Source organism: Aythya ferina (assembly GCF_964211825.1).
Source record: "Aythya ferina genome assembly, chromosome: 15".
NCBI lineage: Eukaryota > Metazoa > Chordata > Aves > Anseriformes > Anatidae > Aythya > Aythya ferina.
In genome coordinates this window covers 12,276,176-12,296,072 of record NC_140314.1, presented here as the reverse complement: position 1 = coordinate 12,296,072, position 19,897 = coordinate 12,276,176, and the positions used below count along the sequence as shown (strand labels likewise).

The 19,897-nt window shown below is 67.9% G+C and overlaps 4 protein-coding genes across 5 annotated transcripts; 2 read left to right on the top strand and 2 right to left on the bottom strand.

Moving 5' to 3' along the window:
• The first annotated feature begins 1,252 nt into the window (after nucleotides 1-1,252).
• WDR24 (WD repeat domain 24) lies at nucleotides 1,253-6,622 on the top strand. Its single transcript, XM_084536799.1, has 9 exons — nucleotides 1,253-1,934; nucleotides 2,166-2,343; nucleotides 2,774-3,449; nucleotides 3,734-3,849; nucleotides 4,883-5,004; nucleotides 5,225-5,329; nucleotides 5,420-5,757; nucleotides 5,945-6,129; nucleotides 6,289-6,622. Exons 1-9 carry the CDS (start codon nucleotides 1,385-1,387, stop codon nucleotides 6,455-6,457), a joined length of 2,439 nt encoding a protein of 812 aa, XP_084392925.1. The 5' UTR covers nucleotides 1,253-1,384; the 3' UTR covers nucleotides 6,458-6,622.
• Nucleotides 6,623-7,597: 975 nt separating this feature from the next.
• JMJD8 (jumonji domain containing 8) lies at nucleotides 7,598-10,737 on the top strand. The gene is made up of 9 exons (XM_084536801.1): nucleotides 7,598-7,695; nucleotides 7,766-7,849; nucleotides 9,022-9,070; nucleotides 9,197-9,293; nucleotides 9,397-9,465; nucleotides 9,552-9,671; nucleotides 9,757-9,824; nucleotides 9,911-10,045; nucleotides 10,134-10,737. Exons 1-9 carry the CDS (start codon nucleotides 7,613-7,615, stop codon nucleotides 10,212-10,214), a joined length of 786 nt encoding a protein of 261 aa, XP_084392927.1. The 5' UTR covers nucleotides 7,598-7,612; the 3' UTR covers nucleotides 10,215-10,737.
• A 128-nt stretch (nucleotides 10,738-10,865) lies between these two features.
• Nucleotides 10,866-13,841, bottom strand: STUB1 (STIP1 homology and U-box containing protein 1). Its single transcript, XM_084536800.1, has 7 exons — nucleotides 13,590-13,841; nucleotides 13,191-13,389; nucleotides 12,944-13,109; nucleotides 12,601-12,691; nucleotides 11,995-12,051; nucleotides 11,628-11,744; nucleotides 10,866-11,455 (listed from the first exon to the last, which is right to left on the bottom strand). The coding sequence occupies exons 1-7, from the start codon at nucleotides 13,824-13,826 to the stop codon at nucleotides 11,330-11,332; spliced, it is 993 nt and encodes a 330-aa protein (XP_084392926.1). The 5' UTR covers nucleotides 13,827-13,841; the 3' UTR covers nucleotides 10,866-11,329.
• A 953-nt stretch (nucleotides 13,842-14,794) lies between these two features.
• On the bottom strand, nucleotides 14,795-19,479 carry RHBDL1 (rhomboid like 1). 2 transcript variants are annotated; one of them, XM_084536440.1, is made up of 8 exons: nucleotides 19,278-19,479; nucleotides 17,139-17,300; nucleotides 16,729-16,953; nucleotides 16,347-16,495; nucleotides 16,133-16,245; nucleotides 15,904-16,004; nucleotides 15,203-15,263; nucleotides 14,795-15,134 (listed from the first exon to the last, which is right to left on the bottom strand). In XM_084536440.1, the coding sequence occupies exons 1-8, from the start codon at nucleotides 19,314-19,316 to the stop codon at nucleotides 14,863-14,865; spliced, it is 1,122 nt and encodes a 373-aa protein (XP_084392566.1). In that variant the 5' UTR covers nucleotides 19,317-19,479; the 3' UTR covers nucleotides 14,795-14,862. The 2 variants fall into 2 exon arrangements, with proteins under 2 accessions (XP_084392566.1, XP_084392567.1); XM_084536441.1 differs by having other exon boundaries at nucleotides 17,139-17,297.
• Nucleotides 19,480-19,897: the final 418 nt, after the last annotated feature.

Sequence of the window (19,897 nt, the reverse complement as noted above, 5' to 3'; positions counted from 1 at the left end):
AGCCGGGCACCGGGCACGGGCACGGACACGGACACGGACACGGACACGGACACGCTTTCGGGTTGTTTTGCCTTTGTAAGGGCCGGGAAGGAACTGCTGCACCACCCGCCGCCTCCGCTCGCTCCTTTGTCCAAACCGCCCGTTTCTGGCCCCAAAACGGCCCCGAGGTTCAGGCCCTGGAATGGGGCTGGGGTGCGCTGCTGGCACCGCTGGGGGCTGCCCCCCAAAAAGCACCGGGGACATCGCGGCGGGACAGGGGCGCACCGGGGCACCCCGGAGTGTCGGGGCAGGGGGGTGCTGGGCGCAGCCCCCCGGGAGGAAGCCGGAGGTGGGGGGGGGACCTAGGGCAACGTGGGAGCGGGGGGTGGGGGTCTCGGGGTGCCCCGGGCTGGGGGAGGGGGTGAGGAGAGCAGCCCCATGTCAGCATGGGGTGGGGGCGTCTCCGTACACCCCAGTGCACCCCCAACCCCCCGACACCCCCCAGGGCACCCCCGTATCCCCCATAACCCACAGCCCCCCCCCATCCACCCCACTGCACCTCCACCCCCCCCACCCCCCTCGCTCCCCCCAGCGCCCCCCCAGCCCTCCCCATAACCCCCAGTGCCCCCCAGCCCTCCCCACCCCCCCATAACCCCCGCTGCCCCCCAACCTCCCCACGTACCCCCCCGTGCCCCCAGCGCCCCCCCAGCGCCCCCCCAAACCCCCCAGGACACCCCCAGACCCCCATTAACCCTCAGAGCCCCCCACATCCCCTGGTGCCCCCCCACACCCCACCCTACACCCCCCAGCCCCTCCCCATAGCCCCCCCATAGACCCCGTGCACCCCCCGCCCCCTACCCCAGCGCCCCCTCCCCATATCCCCCGGGAACGCGCGCTCCGGGCCGAGGGGGCGTGGCCTGGTGATGGGGGCGTGGCCTGTGTGTTTGGGGGGCGTGGCCTGGCGCAGGAGGCGGGGTCTGGGCGTTTCGGGGGCGTGGCCTGGTGCTAGGGGCGGGGACTTGGTGGGGCCGGGGCGTGGCCCTACTCGCGGGTGGTCTTGGCGTAGGGGGCGTGGTCTGGCTGAAGGGGGCGTGGTCTCGCGTGTGGCTTGGCGGGAGGGGGCGAGGCGTGGCGGGGAGGGGGCGTGGCTTGGCGTGGCGGGAGAGGGCGTGGCTTGGCGGGAAAGGGGCGTGGCGCGCCTTGGCGGGAGAGGCGGGGCGCGGCGGCCGTTTCCGCGCCCGGGCTGCTGGGGCCTGGCTGCGGCCTGCGGGGGCTGAACGGGGCCGGGGGGACCCCGGGGGGCAACCGAGGAGACCCCGGGGAGACCCCAGGAGGGCCCCGGGAGGGCCCCGCGGGGGTCGTTGCGACCGGGCCGAGGCGGCTTAGGGCGGCCTGCGGGGCCTGAATGCCACCGGCGGTGCCACCAGGCTCGGAGCCCGCGTCCCGCCGAGGGGTCCCCGCGTCCCGGCCGGCCATGGAGAAGATGTCGCGGTCGGGCGCGGCGCTGGGCGGCGCGGCGCTGTCGGGGCGCACCATGTTCTGCCACCTGGACGCCCCCGCCAACGCCATCAGCGTCTGCCGCGACGCCGCCCAGGTGGTGGTGGCCGGCCGCAACATCTTCAAGATCTACGGCATCGAGGAGGAGCAGTTCGTGGAGAAGCTGAACCTGCGGGTGGGCCGCAAGCCCTCGCTCAACTTCAGCTGCGCCGACGTGGTGTGGCACCAGATGGACGAGAACCTGCTGGCCACGGCCGCCACCAACGGCGTGGTGGTCACCTGGAACCTGGGCAAGCCCTCGCGCAACAAGCAGGACCAGCTCTTCACCGAGCACAAGCGCACGGTCAACAAGGTCTGCTTCCACCCCACCGAGGTCTACATGCTGCTCAGCGGCTCGCAGGACGGCTACATGAAGTGCTTTGACCTGCGCAAGAAGGACTCCGTCAGCACCTTCTCCGGTACGAGCCCGGCCCCTCGCTGCCCCCGCCGGGGTCCTTGCCCTCGCCCCGCACCCAGGAGGAGGGTGAGGTGCTTGGAGAGGGCAGGGAGGGAGCCAAGGGGCTTTTGCCACTCAGAGTGGGCTCAGGAGGGCTCCCTGGGGCTGGTTTGAAGCCGGCCACGTCTGTTCCTTCTTGGGGACCTCTCCCAGGGCTCTGTCCCATCGCTTCTCCCCTTCTCTCCCCGCCCAGGCCAGTCGGAGAGCGTGCGCGACGTCCAGTTCAGCATCCGCGACTACTTCACCTTCGCCGCCACCTTTGAGAACGGCAACGTGCAGCTGTGGGACATCCGCCGGCCCGACCGCTACGAGAGGATGTTCACGGCCCACAACGGCCCCGTCTTCTGCTGCGACTGGCACCCCGAGGACCGGTGGGTGCTCGGTCTCCACAGAGGGCAGACAGCCCAAAAATTGGGTTCCCAAGGGAAGCAGGGTCTCTGACACCCCAGCCTCTGTGCTGTTGCTCGAAGATGGTGGCAGTTACTTTTTCTTGAAGATGGAGAGGGAGGTGTGGGTTTTGTTTGTGTTTTTGACATGCCAGGGCTTCCTGAGCACTGTTAATGCCTGGGTATGCCCAGTCTGATGCCAGGGCCATCACGTCTAGCTCAGGGAAGGGCAGAGACCAGCTCTCCTCCTTGCAGCTGGTCAGGTTTCCCTCCTGCCTTTCCCTGGGGGCGGTTCGGGGGTGTCTGTAAATAGTTGTGTCCACGGAGTTGGGCGCAGCCAGTGCTGTGGCACCTTCCTCGCGTCCCGCTGTGACTCCTCCCGGTGTCTCAGCCTCTTTCCCCGTCCTTCTCTTAGGGGCTGGCTGGCCACGGGCGGCCGGGATAAGATGGTGAAGGTGTGGGACATGAACACCACGCGGGCGAAGGAGATCTACTGCGTGCAGACCATCGCCTCCGTGGCCCGCGTGAAGTGGCGGCCGGAGTGCAAGCACCACATCGCCACCTGCTCCATGATGGTGGACCACAACATCTACGTCTGGGACGTGCGGCGCCCCTTCATCCCCTCGGCCATGTTCGAGGAGCACAAGGACGTCACCACGGGCATCGTGTGGCGCCACCTCCACGACCCCTACTTCCTCCTGTCCGGCTCCAAGGACAGCACCCTCTACCAGCACATCTTCAAGGACGCCAGCCAGCCCATCGACCGGGCCAACCCCGAGGGGCTGTGCTACAGCCTCTACGGAGACCTGGCCTTCGCGGCCAAGGAGAGCCTCATCTCCTCCGACTCCAACCGCAAGCCCTACATCGGGGACCGCCGCCACCCCATCTTCTTCAAGCGCAAGCTGGACCCCACGGAGCAGTTCGAGTACATCTCCTCCTCCAGCGCCCTCAGCGTCTTCGAAACGGACGTGGAGAGCGGCAGCATGGACTGGTTCGTGCACACCGCCAAGCAGTACGCGCTGGCCGGCCGGCCGCTGGCCGAGCTCTGCGACCACAACGCCAAGGTGGCCAAGGGCTTGGACCGCAACCAGGTGAGGGCACGGCGCAGGCGTGAGGCTGGAGGGTGCTGTCAGGGGGAGGAGGAGGAGGTTTGGCTGGCAGCGGTGCTCTGGCTCTGATATCCCGTCCCTCTGTCCCTTCCCCTCTGCCCTATAGCTGTCCCTGCGAGGTTTCCCTTCACCCACAGCACTACAGCAAGCACAAATCCTGTGTGCTCAGACACTCGGCATCGCCCAGAGCTGGGTAGATGGGCAGGTGACGTGGTAGATCTGCAGCTGCTTGGAGCAGGTGAGGTCTGACCGTGGCTGTCCCGCAGGTGGCTCAGACGTGGACGATGCTCCGCATCATCTACTCCAGCCTCGGCACCGTGTCGTCCGCTAACCTCAACCACAGCATGGGGAAAGGCAGCGCCGCCCTGCCGCTCATGAACAGGTAAGGGATGCCAGGGCAGCTCCTGGAGCATCAGAGCCCCGGCCTCAGCCTGCCCTGGTTTGCAGGTTGGCATCATCTGAGTGTGGGCGTTTTCTGCGTGGGTGTGAGGAGCGAGCAGGCAGCCTGGCCCTGAGCCTCGCAGGCGTCCGTGCTGCTCCTTCCGCTCTCTGAAGCTGCATTTGAAGCTGGCTGTGGTGGTTTGAGGCTGGTGTGGTGTCTGCAGTCGCCTAACCGTGGCTGTGACCCTGCTTTGGGGACGCAGAGCCCCTGTCTGGCTGCTGGAGCTGCCACGGGGCCGGTGCGGAGAGGGAGAGGGCAGCTCCGCTCTGCCGGTGGCTCGCTGGTGTGGAGAACCCTGCTATGGGCTGACGAGGCAGGAAAACTTGCTTTTCCTCTTCCAAATGACACATGAAAGCGAGGAGCGAGGGCTCCAGATGAGTTCTCAGACCTTGCAGGGCTGGGTTCCCTCCGGGGATGAGTGGCAGAGACTCAAATAACATCAAACAAAGCCCTGCCATCGACCGAGCTCCGCAGCCAGCCGGGTCACTGCCTGTCACCAGCTCAAAACCACGAGCACAAGAGCTGGAGACGGCGGCTCTGCGTCAGCTCCATTCAGCTCCTCTCCTGTCTCGGAGGAGCCCGCGAGCAGCGACGCATAACAAATAGCCAGGCGTCTCGCAGAGGAGCAGCTCCTGTTTACCCTCTTCGAAGCTGAACGTAAACAGCAAGAAATGGAGTCAAGAGGCTGTGCTCAGCTCTGAAACCGCTCAGGGAAACCTCTGCAGGTGGCTGGTGGGTGCCCGGAGATGCCAGGCTGAGAGAAAGGGCTGTGCTAACAAATGCAGCGTATTATTATCTATTTATTTTTTAAGTTACAGAGTGGGGACAGCTGACTCCTTTGCTCTCAGGAAAATTATGTCTCGTTTCACCATTCACATCATAACTGGAGAGCTGCATCCAGCCTGCCTGCTGGCTAGAGCAGGAGCCGTAAGCTTCTGTGACCTTTAAGCCGACCACACGGCTTCTTTTCCAGCTTCAACCTGAAGGACATCCCCTCCGGCTTGGGCAGCGAGTCGAGACTGGATCGCAGCAAGGGGGAAAGCCGCACAGAAAACATCCTGCTGGATTCCTCCTCCACGCTGATCAACAACGAAGGTAGCGTTTTTTTGGGGGGGTTTGGCACAGTCCTGCGGCTGTCCTGAGCTGATCCCTGGTGGCACAGTCCCAGACACAAGTGGCTCTGGTACATGCTAAGGGGGTACATCTGTCCTGTAAACGAGGCTGTGCTCATTCCAGGGGGCAGCAGACGGGCGATTTACCCCTGTGACCCCCCCCCGGGGGGGCTGTGCTGACTCCCCTCTCCCTGGGCACACAGACAACGAGGAGACGGAGGGCAGCGATGTCCCTGCGGACTACCTGCTGGGAGACGTGGAAGCGGATGAGGATGACCTGTACATGATGGACCACGAGAACCCGCACGGTGAGCGTGGTGCTGGTCCCGGCCACGTGCCCGGATCTTCTCCCAGCCTTCTGCACTCGTTCCTGACCTCGCAGATGTCTTTCCTTTCAGCCGAGGAGCAGGAATACAGCCTCCCCCAGGAGGCCTTCCCTCTGCGCCACGAAATCGTGGACAACCCGTCGGCCCTGGACCACCTGCAGGACAAGGCCGACTCCCCTCACGTCAGCGGCAACGAGGCCGAGACGGTGTCGCTGACGCCCGTGGAGTCCTTCTCCCTCATCTCCATCTCCCACTCGCTCTACGAGAACCGCCTGCCCTCCGACTTCTTCAACCCCATCGTGCGGGACACGCTGCTCTTCTACGCCGAGCAGGGGGACGTGCAGACGGCCGTGTCCGTGCTCATCGTGCTGGGCGACCGCATCCGCAAGGAGATCGACGAGCAGACCCAGGTACACGGGGCAAGCCCGCGGCCAAACCCAAACCCACGGCCTCTTCCTCGCTGCTTTTCCCCCCCGGGTGTGCGGTCCTGGAGGGCTGGGCAAGGATCGACCCCGTTTTTGGGGCTGGCCCAGCGCCGTGTGGGCTGGGGGGAGAGCAGCTCGAGCTGGGGCTGAGCTGTGCCGTGCCGTTCCCCAGGAGCACTGGTACACCTCCTACATCGACCTGCTGCAGCGCTTCCAGCTCTGGAACATCTCCAACGAGGTGATCAAGCTGAGCACCTGCCGCGCCATCAACTGCCTCAACCAGGCCTCCACCACCCTCCACATCAACTGCAGCAACTGCAAGCGGCCCATGAGCAACAGGGGCTGGATCTGCGACCGGTGAGGGCAGGAGCTGGGTCCTGATGGGGTCCCTCGCTGGGGTCCCTCGCCGGGGCAGCAGCACCCAGTAGGATGGGGCTGCTCCCCCCACCCCATTCCCTCTCTGTGTCCCCCCGGGAGCCTTTCCTTACTCTTTCTCACCCCTTATCTCCGCCGCAGGTGCCGGCAGTGCGCCAGCATGTGCGCCGTGTGCCACCACGTGGTGAAGGGGCTCTTCGTCTGGTGCCAGGGCTGCAGCCACGGCGGCCACCTGCAGCACATCATGAAGTGGCTGGAGACCAGCTCCCACTGCCCCGCGGGCTGCGGCCACCTCTGCGAGTACACCTGAGCCCCGCCGCCACCACCGGTGCCGCAGCGGGTTGGGGAACAACTCCCTGCGTGTGTGTGTATTTATTTTTGGGGGGGTCCTGCGTACAGGATCCTATTTATTTGGGGGGCTGCCCGTCCCCCTGCGCGTGCCATTTTGTACTGAATTAAACCAAACCAGCCTTGAGCCTCCTGTTATTGCTTTGCAGCTGCATGGGGGCCTCAGGGGTGTGCAGGGGGACCACAGCGCCTCGCTCAACCCCCTCGGGGTGGCCCTGTAATAAATGGCTCAGTCTTCAAAATAGGACTATAATCAAAGTTTACAATTTATTAAAGGAATAGAGGTAAGCAAACAGCGCTGGGTGCGCCGGGAGTCTGCTCCACCAAGACGCACACCAGTTACATCAAGCAGCTGGTTTTTATGCTCCTAGGCTGATACATATTCATTACTACTTCTAAAAAAAATAGGGTTATTATAATTAGTTTCCAGAATCCAAACCCTCCTACTGGAGCATGCGTATCCGTCTCCAGTGGGCCCTCTGGGGGTCTCTGGGGGGTCTCTTGTGCTGAAGGTCTTCCTCCCTCTTGTCCTTCTCCTTTGTCCAACGTGGCTGGATGTCAGAGACTTGTGCACCATCCCCTGCAAGCTTTGTCTTTTAGTTGTTTTTGTTGTTTTTTAGTTGTTCTTCAGCTCTCCCCGTCTCCTTAATCTCCTGGCCAGGTATCAGAGACTTGCACAGCATCCCATGTAAGTCATAATAGTTAGCAGTTATTCTGAAACCCCAACAGATATCAGAGACTTCGAGGAAAAACCTACAAATACACTTCCCTTCAGGCTCTCTATTGACCCGAATTGCTGGACCATTCCTTTGCAAAATACAAGAATTTTATGCATTATATGCATTAACCACTCTGTTTTTTCTTAGCCTTGTGCTTATCTACGGGTCTGTAAGCCAGAAGGTCCCATCCATCACCCCATGCGGCCCTAGCACTGCTCCACACTGACACGAACCAGACGAACATGATGGGGGGGGGCGTCCCTATTGGGGTCCCTATTGGGGTCCGTAGTGGGATCACATTGTGGGCCCCACCTTTTCTCCGCTGCCTGTTGCCCTTTTAAGCCCTCCCCGCCGGGAGCCGCGGTGCATGCTGGGAGTTGTAGTCCGGCGGGCGGCCCATGGCGCGTTGGCTGCTGGCCCTGCTGGCCCCGCTGGCCTGGGCCCGGCCGGGGGGCGGCGAGGGGCCGGGGGGGGGCGGCTGGTGAGGAGCGGGGCTGGGGGGCGGGGAACGGGGGAACGGGAACGGCACCGAGCGGGGGGTCCCGTTGCAGGCAGGCGGGGGCGGTGCCGGAGGAGCCGCGGTGCACGGTGGAGGGCGCGGACGCGGCGCTGAGCGCGGAGCTGTTCCTGAGGCGGTACCGGGGGGGGTCCTGGGGGGGGTCTGGGGGGGGTATTGGGGAGGGGGCACTGGGGAGGGGGGGTTTAGGGGGTCCTGGGGGGGTCCTGGGGAGGGTCTGGGGGGGTCCTGGGGAGGCAACACTGGGGGAGGGGGGGTTTAGGGGGTCCTGGGGGGGGTCTTGGGGGGTTCTGGGGGGTCCTGGGGGGGTCCTGGGGAGGGGTCTGGGATGGGGGAGCGTGGAGGGGGGAGTACAGAGGGGGGGGACACTGGGGGTCTTGGGGGAGGGGGTATTGGGGAGGGGGACATGGGGGGGTGGGGGGCACCTGGGGAGGGTCTCGAGGGAGGGGTCCCGGGGGGGTCTCAGGGGGGTGGGAACCTAAGGAGGGGGTCTCGGGGGGGGTATTGGGGAGGGGACCCCGGGGGGAGGGTCCCAGGGGGGTCCCGGGTTGGGGGTCTCGGAGGGGGGGGGCGTTGGGGGTGGCACAGAGGGGAGGGGGACCCCGGGGAGGGGTCTCGGGGAGGTATTGGGGAGGGGACCCCTGGGGAGGAGACCCCGGGGAGGGTCTTGAGGGGAGGGGTCTCGTGGGGGTGGGACCTTAGGGAGAGGTCTGGGGGGGGTATTGGGGAGGGGACCCTGGGGGAGGGAGGGTTAGGGGGGTCCTGGGGAGGGTTCTGGGATGGGGGGAACGGGGGGGGGGGCACAGAGGGGGGGGAGACCCTGGGGGTCTTGGGGGGGGTATTGGGGAGGGGGACATGGGGGAGGGTCCCGGGGTGGTCTCAGGGGGGTGGGACCCTAGGGAGGGGTCTCGGGGGTGGGGGATTGGGTATTGGGGAGGGGACCCCGGGGGAGGGTCCCAGGGGGGGTCCCGGGTTGGGGGTCTCAGGGGTGGGGGCCTTGGGGAGGGGCACAGAGGGGAGGGAGGGACCCCAGGGAGGGGTCTCGGGGAGGTGTTGAGGAGGGGATCCCTGGGGAGGGTCTCGAGGGAGGGGTCCCGGGGGGAGGGTCCCAGAAGGGGGGGGGGTCTCACAGGGGTGGGACCCTAAGGAGGGGGTCTCGGGGGGGTCATGGGGAGGGGAACCCGGGGGAGCACAGACCCCAGGGAGGGTTCCCTGTGTGGGGGCGTCCCGGTGCCAGCCCCGTGGTTCCCCCTGGGACCTCCCCCCCCATTTGTGCCCCCCCTCCCCCAGGTTCGCCTTCTCGCGGCCCGTCATCCTGCGCGGGGTCACGGACAACTCGGTGAGTGCCGGGCACCGGGACGGGGTGGGGGGGGACACCATGGGGGGCAGTGGGGTGGCAACAGCACCCGTCCCGCTGTCCCCCCCCCCATCCCATCCCGCTGTCCCCCCCCATCCCACCCCGCAGGCGTTCCGGGCGCTGTGCACCCGCGACAAGCTGCTGGCCGCCTACGGGCAGCGCCTGGTGCGCCTCAGCACGGCCAACACCTACTCCTACCGCAAAGGTGAGGGGCTGGGGGCTTTGCGGGGTGCTCGCCCCCATTACCACCGCCCCCACCCCAGTGGTCCCGGGCAGGTTCCTCGCTGAGCTCTGCCCCTTCCCCGCAGTGGACGTCCCCTTCCAGGAGTACGTGGAGCAGCTCCTGAAGCCGCAGGACCCAACGGCGCTGGGCAGCGGTGGGCAGCGGGACCCCCCCCCAATCCATCCCAAACCCTAACCCAAAACCCTAACCCTAAAACTCGGCACCCGTCTCTGCCCGCAGACACCCTCTATTTCTTCGGGGACAACAACTTCACCGAGTGGGGTCCCCTCTTCCAGCAGTACGTCCCTCCGCCGTTCCGCATCCCCGGCACCAGCGGCGCCTACAGCTTTGGGATCGCAGGTGGGGGCCACACAGGGGGGGCTGCAGGCTCAGCTGGGGGGGCGCAGGCAGCCCTGGGGCCGCCCAGCACCCGCTCCCTCCCTAGGCTCGGGTTCAGGAGTCCCCTTCCACTGGCACGGCCCCGGTTACTCCGAGGTGATTTTCGGCAGGAAGGTGAGCGAGGGGGGGGGGGAGGGCTGGAAACCCCCCCCCCAGGGGGTTTTGGGGAGGGGGAGCTGAGGCTTTGCGGTGTCTCCCAGCGCTGGTTTCTCTACCCGCCGGATAAAACCCCGCACTTCCACCCCAACGAGACGACGCTGGCCTGGCTGCAGCACACCTACCCCACGCTGCCCCCGGCCGAGCGGCCGCTGGAGTGCACCCTGCGCCCCGGGGAGGTGAGGGCCGCGGGGAGGGGGGCGGCAGCTCCTGGTTTTGGGGTGGAAACCCCCAAGGAGCACCCCCCCCACGGCGCTCTGCCTGCAGATCCTGTACTTCCCCGACCGCTGGTGGCACGCCACGCTCAACCTGGACACCAGCGTCTTCATCTCCACCTTCCTGGGGTAGCTCCAAGGGCACTGGATCCACCCCCCCCAAAAAAAAAAAACAACACCGGTATCAGGACCAAGCACCTGCAGTTTTTTTACTCCCCCTTGGAGTAAAATTTTGGTGTCATGGCTCCAGCGCTGACATCAAAACTGCCACAAAAGGACGGGGACAAACTGCAACCCCCCCCCAACCAGCTCCAGGGAAGAGGCCCCTGCCTGCCCCAGCCCCTCGCAGAGAGCTTCAGGAACCACGCGAGCTCTTCTCACCTTTATTGCTGAATGGTTTGGTTTGGTTTTGGTTTTTTATTTTCTTTATTGACATCGGCCAAGGGGCGGAGCGCTGGGAAGCCGGGCGGGCCGCAGGCCAACCACGCAGCGACGCTGCCGCCGACCACAATGCTGGAGCCTCAGTCAGATGGGGGGGGGGAGGTGGTTTCTTTTTTTTTCCTTTTTTCCAAAGGGATTTCATTAAAAGGAAGATGAACTTGAACCCGGGTGCTTGTTCAGGGGGAACCACGGGCCCGGGGCCAGCAGGAGGGCGCACCCCCAGCCCCTTCCAGCCCCGGGGCCGTTGTTCCCCAGAAAAAGCCCAAAGGCAAGGCAGTAGGGGCAGAGCACCCCTTCGGCTCCCACCCCAGCACGTGGCTATTTACAGGAGAGAGGGGAGACACCACGCTGGCCCCACGGGAGCTGGACGAGGAGGAAAGGAGCTATGTACACGGGGGAGAGGAGGGGACCTGGCCGGAGCACCGGGCGCCCGCCCCAGCACGCTGCCTCCTGCCGTGGGGGGAGCGACTTTGGAGATTGTCAGCGCTGGGGGGGTCCCTTCCCTCTTCTCCGGGCGATGAAGGTGTTGGCGACCCTTCCAGGAGGCCACAAGCCACCCTCCTCCATGCTGCTGGCCAGGGCTCCTCCGAGCACCTCGCTCCCCACGGGCAGAAGCCTTCAGACCGGCCCAGCCGCGGTTCCCCGGGGAGGGGGAAGGCGACGTGCCCTCGCCCAGCGCTGCCGAAGGGTCCCTGGGCACCCAGAGCGGAGGGGGGGACAGGCAGGGAGGGAGTAAGGCATGGTGCCAGCCCGGCCAGGGCGGCGGGGAGATCCCAAAAAAGGGGGCTCGGCGCGGCCCCCGGGCCGTCAGTAATCTTCCACCCAGCCGTTCTCCGAGATGAAGGCGTCGATCACCTCCTTCATGGCCAGGTTGGGGATCAGCTGGTCCTGGGTCAGGGGACTCCGCGTGACGGGATCGAAATGACCCACGCGCTGCAAGGGAGGAGGTGGCCACGAACCGGTTACGCCGCATACCCGGCCCCGGGGCCAGCAGCAGGGCCGCTTGGGCTAGCGAGGCACCCGCCTGGCGACCCAGCCCAGAGCTTCCTGCTGCTGCCAGGGCGAGGAGGGCGCGGGGCTGGGGTTTTCCCCAGCCCAGCAGTACCTGGAGGTGTTCCTCTATGTCCTTCCTGTCGTACGTGATCCCGCTGGGCGTGATGCAGGGCTCCCGCATCAGCTCGAAGCTGATCTTCCCGCACAGGTAGTCGGGGATGTCCCGCTTCTGGCTCGAGAGACGCAGAGCCGGGTTAGGAGGGGCCGGGTAAACGCAGCCTCGGCATTAAAAAGCGCTGAGAGGCGGCGGTGAGTGAGGGTGCAAGCAGCTGCACGCTGCATTAGCAGCTCGGACAGGGGCTTGCCCCCAGCACGCTGTCCCAGGGCTGGTTTGGGAGGAGGGGAGCGCAGCAGGGACTGAAGGGGGTTAGGGCAAGCAATTCGCATTTGGGGAGAGCGGGGAGCTGGGGCACACTCACCTTCCTCTTCTCATCCACCTGCGAGAAGAGCTCGTCCATGTCTGCCAGGAACTTGTCCTGAAAGAGGAAGCTGTGCAGTGAGGGGGAGCGCAGCCCGCTGCCTTCTCTCCCACATCGGAGGCTCCAGGCAGGAGCGAGCCCCGATATCTCCCACCCATGGGTGCTGCGGACCCAGCTTGCCCCACGCAGGCACGACCCCACTGCCAGCGGGGGCACGGATTTGGCCACAGGTCCCGGGGCAGCCCCTTGGGATCCCAGCCCCCGTTTCCCAACCCTCGCGGTTGAACCGCGTGGCAGAAGTGATCCAGCTTAAAAATAACCCTCCTTCACGGGGCTATTTTTATCCCCGGATTAGTCCCTGCTCCGGGACACCACGCGGACCCACACGCGGCCTCAACGGGCAGGAGGCACTCGCATCATGAAGCCATCGAAGACCCACGGGGACCACGTCCATCAGGGCACGGCGGCATCACCGCTGCCACAGGGGGACATGCAAGGGGTCAAAAGCCCTCAGCAGCAGCTTGCGTCAAGCCAAGGACGGAGGGAGCAGCACCTGGGGAAGCCCCGGCTCCCTCCTGCCTGCTCTGTGCCCGCACGGCCACTCACGTGCTTGGCCTCGATGCCAGCCAGCTGAACGCGGCTCCGGCTCTCGTCCACGCTTTCTTCTTGCTGAGTCTTCCGGCACTCGGCCAGCTCCCTAGGACAGAGGCAGGAGAAGTCAGGGCAGGCAGCAGAAGCGATGACGGGATGCCATCGCTGGCCCAGCCCCAGGGCTCGGCTTGCCCAGGGAGGCAGGGGCGCTGTGCTCAGAGCCACAACACCTTCACGGCACCGAAAGATCTTTACAGCAGCTCGCTGCTTCTCCCACCACATGGGTCACATCCACACCTTTGGGCTCAGCCGTGCAGGAAGCCGAGGGGGTGTGGTGAGGACCGCCGGCTGTCGTTACCTCTCCTTCTCCGCCATGATCAGCTTGGTCAGGTAGGAGTGCAGCTCGTTCTCCTGGTTGATCCTCTTCTCCTCGATGCTGTTCCAGCGCTTCTTCTTGGCGATGCGCAGCGCGCTGGGGATGTCGTCCCCGAAGTTCAGCCGCTGCTCCTTGGCGAGGTTATAGGCTGCGGGTGGGAAAAGACACCGGGCACGTCTCAGAGCCCGGCCGCGTGCCTGCAGCCACCCCCGCCCCCGCCGCCGCTCACCTCTCTGCAGGTTGGCGATGGCCTCGTCGTAGCTCTCCATCTCCATCTGGCACTGCCCCAGGAAGAAGTGCGCCTTGACCGACTGCCCGTCCAGCTCCAGCGCCCGCTTGCAGTCCGCCAGCGCCTTGTCGTGCTGCTGCATCTTCAGGTAGCACAGCGCCCGGTTGGTGTAGTACACGGCCACCAAGGGGTTGCGGTTCTGCGGGGACAGCCACGCCGCTCAGCCCTTGGGGCACCCTTAGGGCACCCTAGGGTGCTGCCCACACCCAGCCCCGCGTCTCCCTATGGGGGGGGGGCACCCATTTGGGGGACACCCCGGGGTGGGGGGGGGCTGGGGCGGGCCCGGTGCTGCCGGGGGGTGTCAGGGGGTGTCAGGGGGGGGTCCCGGGGCTCACTCACGATGGCCCGGCCGTAGGCGGCGGCGGCCTCGGGGTACTTGCGGCCCCCGAAGAGGCGGTTGCCCTGCTCCTTGTGCTCCTGCGCGCTGTAGCTCTTCTCCGGGCTTCCTCCTCCGCCGCCGCAGCCTCCCCCCGTCGCTCCCGGCCCCGCCGCAGCCGCCGAGGAGCCCCCGCCGCCTCCGCCGCCTCCTCCGGGCCCCGCCGCGCCGCCCTCCCCCCGCTCCTCCTTCCCCTTCATGGCCCGGCCCGGCCCGGCCCTGCCGCCCGCCGGGGGCCGCCGGCTCCGCTCCTGCTGCGGCCGCGCACTGCGACAGCGCCGCCCCGCGTCACTTCCGGGGGCGGGGTTAAAGGGGGCGGGGCGTGGGCGGGCATTAGGCGGGGTGGGCGTGGCCTGTGTGACCGGGTGGGGGCAGGCGGTGTGGGCGTGGTTAGCATTGGTGGGCGAGGCTAAGCGGGAGGTGGGCGTGGTTAGCGAGGTGGTGGGCGTGGCTAAGCGAGCGGGCGGTGACCTCGGTGTGGGCGTGGCTTGGTGGGCGTGGCCACTTTTGGCGCGCCGCTCCCCCCCTCCCTCTCCCCCCGCGCGTCCCTCCCTCTCCCCCCCCCCTCCCTAATAAGTCCCGTCCCTAATTAGCGCAGCGCGGCATCATTAAGCTGCCCCCCCCCCTCCCCTAATTCCCGCCCCCCCGCACAGCGCCGGCCGTGTGCAAAATATTTATTTGTACTCCAAAAACCAGGGGGGGGGAGGTTAAGGAGGGGGGGTCCCCGAGCCCCCCCCCCACACACACACCGCGGGGGGGGGTTGGGGGGGTCCTGGGGGGGTCCCAGCGGGGCCGTGCTGCCCACCCCCACCCCCCCCCCGCCCCTCCGCTGCTTCTTTGGGTAGAAAAATAAAATCGCTCCCGGCGTCAAAGTGCAATTCCCTTCTGGGGGGGGGGGGGCGCGGGGGGGGCCCGGAGGAGCCTGGAAAGGGGCTGCGGGGAGGCACGCGGGGACCCCCCCCCAATTGGGTGGGGGTCGCGCGGGTGCCCCCCTCCCCACCCCCTCACCCTCACCCCGTGTGGGGGTGGCTTCGTTCAGCCGGGGAGGGGGTACAAAGGGGGGGGGGGGCTGCCGGGGTGCCCGCGGGGGGGCGGCGCGGTCGCTAGCACCGAGGGGACGGGGGGGGGGGGGGGGGCGACCCCATCCCCGTATCACGCGCGGGGCCCCCCCCTCCACCGGGCTCCGGCCCACGGGGCGCTGTTATGGGGGGTGGGGTGGGGTGGGAGGGGGGTGGGTTAGGGCGGGGGGGGGATCTGTGCCCCCAGCAGGTCGTAGGCGAAGATGTTCCAGAAGACGGCGAAGAGCAGGAAGGTGCCGTAGGAGAGCAGCACCACCCACCAGCCGCACTGGTCCTGCAGGCTCTCCTCGTAGCTGCGCAGGATGGTCAGCCCCATGCTGATGCCCACGATGGCCCCCGCCAGGTGGGCCATGAAGCTGGGCTGGGGGCCCGAGGCCGGCAGCGGGGGCGAGAAGCGGAGCCAGACGGCGCGACCCACCTCCGAGCTCACTGCAAGGCAGAGCCCCGCGGCTGGCACCGCGTCCCGGTTCCATCCCCGTCCCCGTCCCCGTACTCACTGCACACCAGCGCCAGCACCATCCGCAGCAGCTTGTAGGGGCAGCGCATCCCGGCCCAGTTCTGCAGACGGATGGATGGATGGACACTGAGCCCCCCCATGGAAGGGTCCTGTCCCCATGGAGCGCCTCCGTCCCTGCTCCACACCCACCCCACGATGCCACCCCAAGGGGCTCCCCCCACAGAGCCACCCCACAACAGCAGTGTCCCACAGCACCCAAACCGTGCTCGCCCCCTGTGACCCAGCATGGTGCCCACCCCAAATCCCACACCGTGATGCCCACCCCACGATGCAACCCCCCGGTTTCAGACCATGGTGCCCATCCCATGGCTCCCATCCCATGGTGCCCGCCCCAAAATGACCACGCTGCAGTTTCACTTTATAGCTCCCACCCCATGATGCCCACCCCGTCACACAACCCATGCTTCCCACCCCATCACCCCACATGACAGTGCCACCCCACGGCTCCCATGGGAACGGTGCCCACCCCAAGATGACCTCTCCCCAGTTTCACCCCAAGGCACCCTCCCCATGGCACCCACCCCATGGCGCCCACCCCGTGGCGCAGCCCCACAACCTCTCACCACGGCGCCCACCCCACAACCTCGCATCACAGAACCACCCCAAAACACCCGCCCCATAGTCTTGCACCGCAATGCCCGACCCCACAATCTCACTCCCCGGTGCCCCCCCGGCGCTGACCATGACGACGTTGGCGAGGTGAGCCGAGCAGAGCGCGTAGACCCCCCCCGAGCCACCGACCAGGGGTGCCCGCATGTCCGTGATGGAGACGGTGAGGGAGCCTGCGGCACGGCGCCGTGTCAGGGGGGGGCTCCACAACGCCCCCCAGCCCCACCCCTGCTGGCTGCGGGGACAGCGGGGACATTGGGGACAGCGGGGACATTGGGGACCGGCGCAGGCGCTCGCCCACCTGCGAGGACGCCGGCCAGGTAGAGGAAGCTGATGCGCAGGATGCCGTGCACCATCTCCAGCGGCACCCCGATCATCAGCTGCAGGAGGGCGTTGAACCCCAGCTGCTCCAGCCTGCGGGGGGGACACCGGGGGACACGAGGGGATGTGTTGGCTCAGGCCAGTGTCCCTGGGCACCCCGGGTCGGCGGAGCCGTGCTGATGGCAGGGACTCACCCCACGTGCATGAACATGTAGGTGAGGAAGCGCCAGGCGCGGGCGCGGTGCCCGGGGTGGTAGACCAGGGGGCTCTTCATGTACTCGGGGTGGTAGGTCTGCAGCACCCACTTGTTCAGCCGGGCGCCGTAGCACAGGAACACGATGATCTGCGGGGAACCATGGGGCTGTCACCTCCCCCCCCTGCCCAAATCCCTCCAGCCAGGTGCGGGGCACTGGGGACATCGCAACTGCTGTCATCCGGATGGATGTGCCCCAGGTCGGAGCCTCCCATAGGCACGGGGACACCACAACCAGCGTCACCCGTCCCCTCCAGCCCTGGTGTGAGCCCCACAAGGACACCAGGACGCGGCCAGGCTCATCCCACCCGCCGAGCCCCCACCTGGGTGAGGGTGACAGCTGCCATGAAGACAGGCGGGGGACACGTGCGGTGCTGGTAGAAGTACCAGCGCCGGTCCATCTCGCAGGGCAGGATCTCGTAGGCCACGTAGCGGACGAAGCGCTTGTAGAAGCCCAGGCCGGTCTCATCGAGCAACCCATCCCGGGGCAGGGCTCGCTGCCCGTTGGCGATGGCTCGCTTGAAGCTGCTCGAGCGCTTGCTGCTGATCTGCGGAGAGAGCCCGTGGCCGCCGCCGGGAGCTGCGGGGCGCCCGGTCCCGGCTCGCACCGGGAGGCCCCCGGCGCCCACCCCAGCCCAGCGGGAGGGCCCGGCCCCGGCGGCACGCGGGGTGGCACCCACCCACGCTCCCGTCCCCGTCCCCGTCCCCGTCCCCGCCTCGCCCCGGCACTGACCAGGTCTACCAGCTCCTGATAGCAGACCTGCCCCTCGTCGTTGCCCTGTGCCAGGGCCACCAGCATGTCCAGCTTGGCGGGGTCCAGGGGCAGCTCATGGCTGTGCACGAGGCTGGCGAACGTCTCCACGCCGATGAAGCCGGTGTTCTCAGGGTCAAGCTGCTGGATACGGCACGGGCATGGCCGGGGGGCGTCCCCGGGGCAGCTGGAAGCCCTGAGTCGGTGCCCCCACACCACTGCCTGCCCCACGCCGTGCCGCTGCGGGAGCCGCCGCAGCCTCGCCGCGCAGCCACCACTCTCCCACTCAGTCGCTCCCCGCCGCCAGCAGCCTGCCAGCCGGGAAGCCACGAAGCCAAACACACACGCGGCGCTGGCACCATCCTCCTCCTCTTCCTCCTCCTCCTCCTCCTGCACCTCCCAGCTCCACAGCACCTGTGCTGGGGCACCTGCACCCTCCTCAGGGCTCCCCAAACCGCTGGGCACCCTGTGACCATCGGGTACCCCGTGACCATCGGGTACCCCGTGCCACCACCGGGCGCCCCGTGCCACCGTCCCACTCCTGGAGTTCAGGAGGGCAGGGATGAAGAAGGTGCCACTCTGATGGCTGGAGCACAGCTGGGGACCCATTCTAGAGCCACCAACACAGTTTCCCGGCCATTCCCCCGTGTCATTTTTCTCCTTTCTTCTCCGTGGAGAAAACTCGTGGGCAATGTCCCCACGGGACGGGCAGGGCACCGAGCGCGCAGGCATGGCTGGCACCCCCCACGTGCACTTTCACCAGGGAAAAGCCAAAATCCCTTCCCAAGGGGGGTTCGGCTGCCCAGAGCCCCCGCCACATCCCGGGGCTGATCCTGCCCGAGGTGGGTGCTGGTGGCTGCAGGACGGCGCCAGGCTCCAGGGGGAGATTCAGCAAGGGGAGAGGGGCAAAAACCACAGCACAGGGCGAATTTCATGATGGGGAGCTCAGGCGCACGCAGGGCCTCCCCGCCAGCCTCAGTGGGAGCTGGGGGCATAGGCACAGGTTTTGGAGCGGGGTGTGGGATGTGGGGTGTGGGATAAGGGTATAGGATGTGGGACAGGGGGTGCGCTCCCAGCTGTGCAGCCCATGGGGTTGGGGAGCACCCCGGGGCCACGCCAGGACCGGGCGCTGCTGCCCCACGCACCAAGCTCCAGGGAGCCGCTGTCTGCTTTGGGAGTGGGGGGGGACATCTCCCCACGCCCCCAGCCCTACAGCCCATGGGGGGGACAGCTCCTGGCCCCTCAGCCCCGTGGGGCTCCCCCAGGACCCGCTCCCTCCCGGTGGTGCCCAGCAGCGGGGTGACGGCACCGCAGCACCCCGCGGGGAGGCTGGGGGGACTCGCCCAAGGTCACGGAGGCAGCCGGGGGGGGGGGCACCCAATAAATTCCCAATAAATTCCCTCCCCAACCCCACGGCGGAGTCGCTGGCTCTGCTCGGGGTGCGGGGGGGAGCGGGGTCAGGCCGCACCGCCGAGGCCACCGAGGGAGGTGCCGGGGGTGCGGGGACGGTGCCGGGGGCGCACGGAGCGTTCATGTACCGGGGGGGGGGGGGCCTGATCCTGCCGGTGGTGCGGGGCCGCCGCTGCGCAGCGCCGGGGCTGCTCCCCGGGGCTGCTCCCGCAATCAGGTCACGGGGCTCGATGCGGCCCCCCGCGGCCGTGAGCCCGAGCCCGAGCCCGCAGCGGGGCGGCCGAGGGTGGTGGTGGTGGTGGTGTGGTGGTAGCGGGGGGGTCCCCATCGCGGAGCCCCCCCCCGGGGCTCAGCACCCCCCGTCCTTGCCGGCGCACCTCGGCAGGATCCGGCCCGGGGCGCGCAGCGCGGGGAGGGGGAGGCCACAAGTGCGCCGAGTTGCCCGGGCTCAGCGGCGCAACGGGGGCACCGCGGGGGACGGAGGGGGCACGGGGGGGGTTTCACCCTGGGGGGGGCACCAGGCGAAACGCCCCCCCGCCCTCCCCCCGCCCGCAGCGCTGCCCGTTGCACGGTGCCCCCCCTCCCTCCCTCCCCTTTCCAGCGCGCAGCCCGGTGCCCGCTCGCCCCCCCCGGTAGCGCTGCCCGGTGCTCGGCGGCCCCCCCCCAGAGCATCCCACAGCCCCCCCCCGACCCCCTCGCCGCGGTTCTCACCTGCTCCTGGATGAGCTGCAGCAGGGAGCTCCTGTCCATGCACCCGGCGGGGTGCGGGCTCCGCCGCTCCCCCGCGCCCGGGGCCGGCGAACCGGGCAGGGGAGCGGCGCGGGCGGCGGGGGGGGGGCCGGCGGCGGCGGCGGCGGCAGCGGGGGGGGCGGCTCTGCCCTCCAGCCCCGCGTTGCGGCGGGCCCGGCTCCGAGCTGAGAGCGGCGGCGGCGCCGGGAGCCGCCGATGGCAGCGGGGCGGCGGCGGCGGCGGCGGCGGCGGGGGCGGGAGCGGAGCCGAACGGAGCCGCCCCCGCCGCAGCGCACGGCGCAGCGCCCCCCCCCCCCTCCTTCTCTCCTTGTGTCCCCCCCCCCCTCCCCGCCGCCACCGCCGCCGCCGCCGCCCGGGGAAGCGGGGAAGCGGCGCCCGCCCCGCTCCGCTCCGCCCCGCCGGCACCGCGGCCCGTGGGGAGAGGGGGGGCGGCGTGCCGGGATGGGAACGGGCAGCCCGGGGGGAACGGGCAGCCCGGGATGGGAACCTGCATCCCAGTATGGGAACGGGCATCCCAGTACAGGAACCTGCATCCCGTGATGGGAACGAGCATCCCTGGGTGGGAATGGGCATCCCAGTAC

What these genes read in the sequence shown, in the direction of transcription:
- WDR24 (XM_084536799.1), top strand. Translation starts at nt 1,385, where the DNA reads ATGCCACCGGCGGTGCCACCAGGCTCGGAGCCCGCGTCCCGCCGAGGG. An exon ending in GACTGGCACCCCGAGGACCG is followed by an intron (nt 2,344 to 2,773) that starts GTGGGTGCTCGG and finishes TCCTTCTCTTAG; the next exon opens with GGGCTGGCTGGCCACGGGCG. An exon ending in AGATCGACGAGCAGACCCAG is followed by an intron (nt 5,758 to 5,944) that starts GTACACGGGGCA and finishes GCCGTTCCCCAG; the next exon opens with GAGCACTGGTACACCTCCTA.
- JMJD8 (XM_084536801.1), top strand. Translation starts at nt 7,613, where the DNA reads ATGGCGCGTTGGCTGCTGGCCCTGCTGGCCCCGCTGGCCTGGGCCCGG. An exon ending in GCGGGGTCACGGACAACTCG is followed by an intron (nt 9,071 to 9,196) that starts GTGAGTGCCGGG and finishes CCCACCCCGCAG; the next exon opens with GCGTTCCGGGCGCTGTGCAC. An exon ending in AGGTGATTTTCGGCAGGAAG is followed by an intron (nt 9,825 to 9,910) that starts GTGAGCGAGGGG and finishes GGTGTCTCCCAG; the next exon opens with CGCTGGTTTCTCTACCCGCC.
- STUB1 (XM_084536800.1), bottom strand. Translation starts at nt 13,826, where the DNA reads ATGAAGGGGAAGGAGGAGCGGGGGGAGGGCGGCGCGGCGGGGCCCGGA. An exon ending in CATCGCCAACCTGCAGAGAG is followed by an intron (nt 13,110 to 13,190) that starts GTGAGCGGCGGC and finishes TCCCACCCGCAG; the next exon opens with CCTATAACCTCGCCAAGGAG. An exon ending in AGGTGGATGAGAAGAGGAAG is followed by an intron (nt 11,745 to 11,994) that starts GTGAGTGTGCCC and finishes CTCTCGAGCCAG; the next exon opens with AAGCGGGACATCCCCGACTA.
- RHBDL1 (XM_084536440.1), bottom strand. Translation starts at nt 19,316, where the DNA reads ATGGACAGGAGCTCCCTGCTGCAGCTCATCCAGGAGCAG. An exon ending in TGCAGCTCATCCAGGAGCAG is followed by an intron (nt 17,301 to 19,277) that starts GTGAGAACCGCG and finishes TGCCGTATCCAG; the next exon opens with CAGCTTGACCCTGAGAACAC. An exon ending in ACCTCGCCAACGTCGTCATG is followed by an intron (nt 15,264 to 15,903) that starts GTCAGCGCCGGG and finishes ATCCGTCTGCAG; the next exon opens with AACTGGGCCGGGATGCGCTG.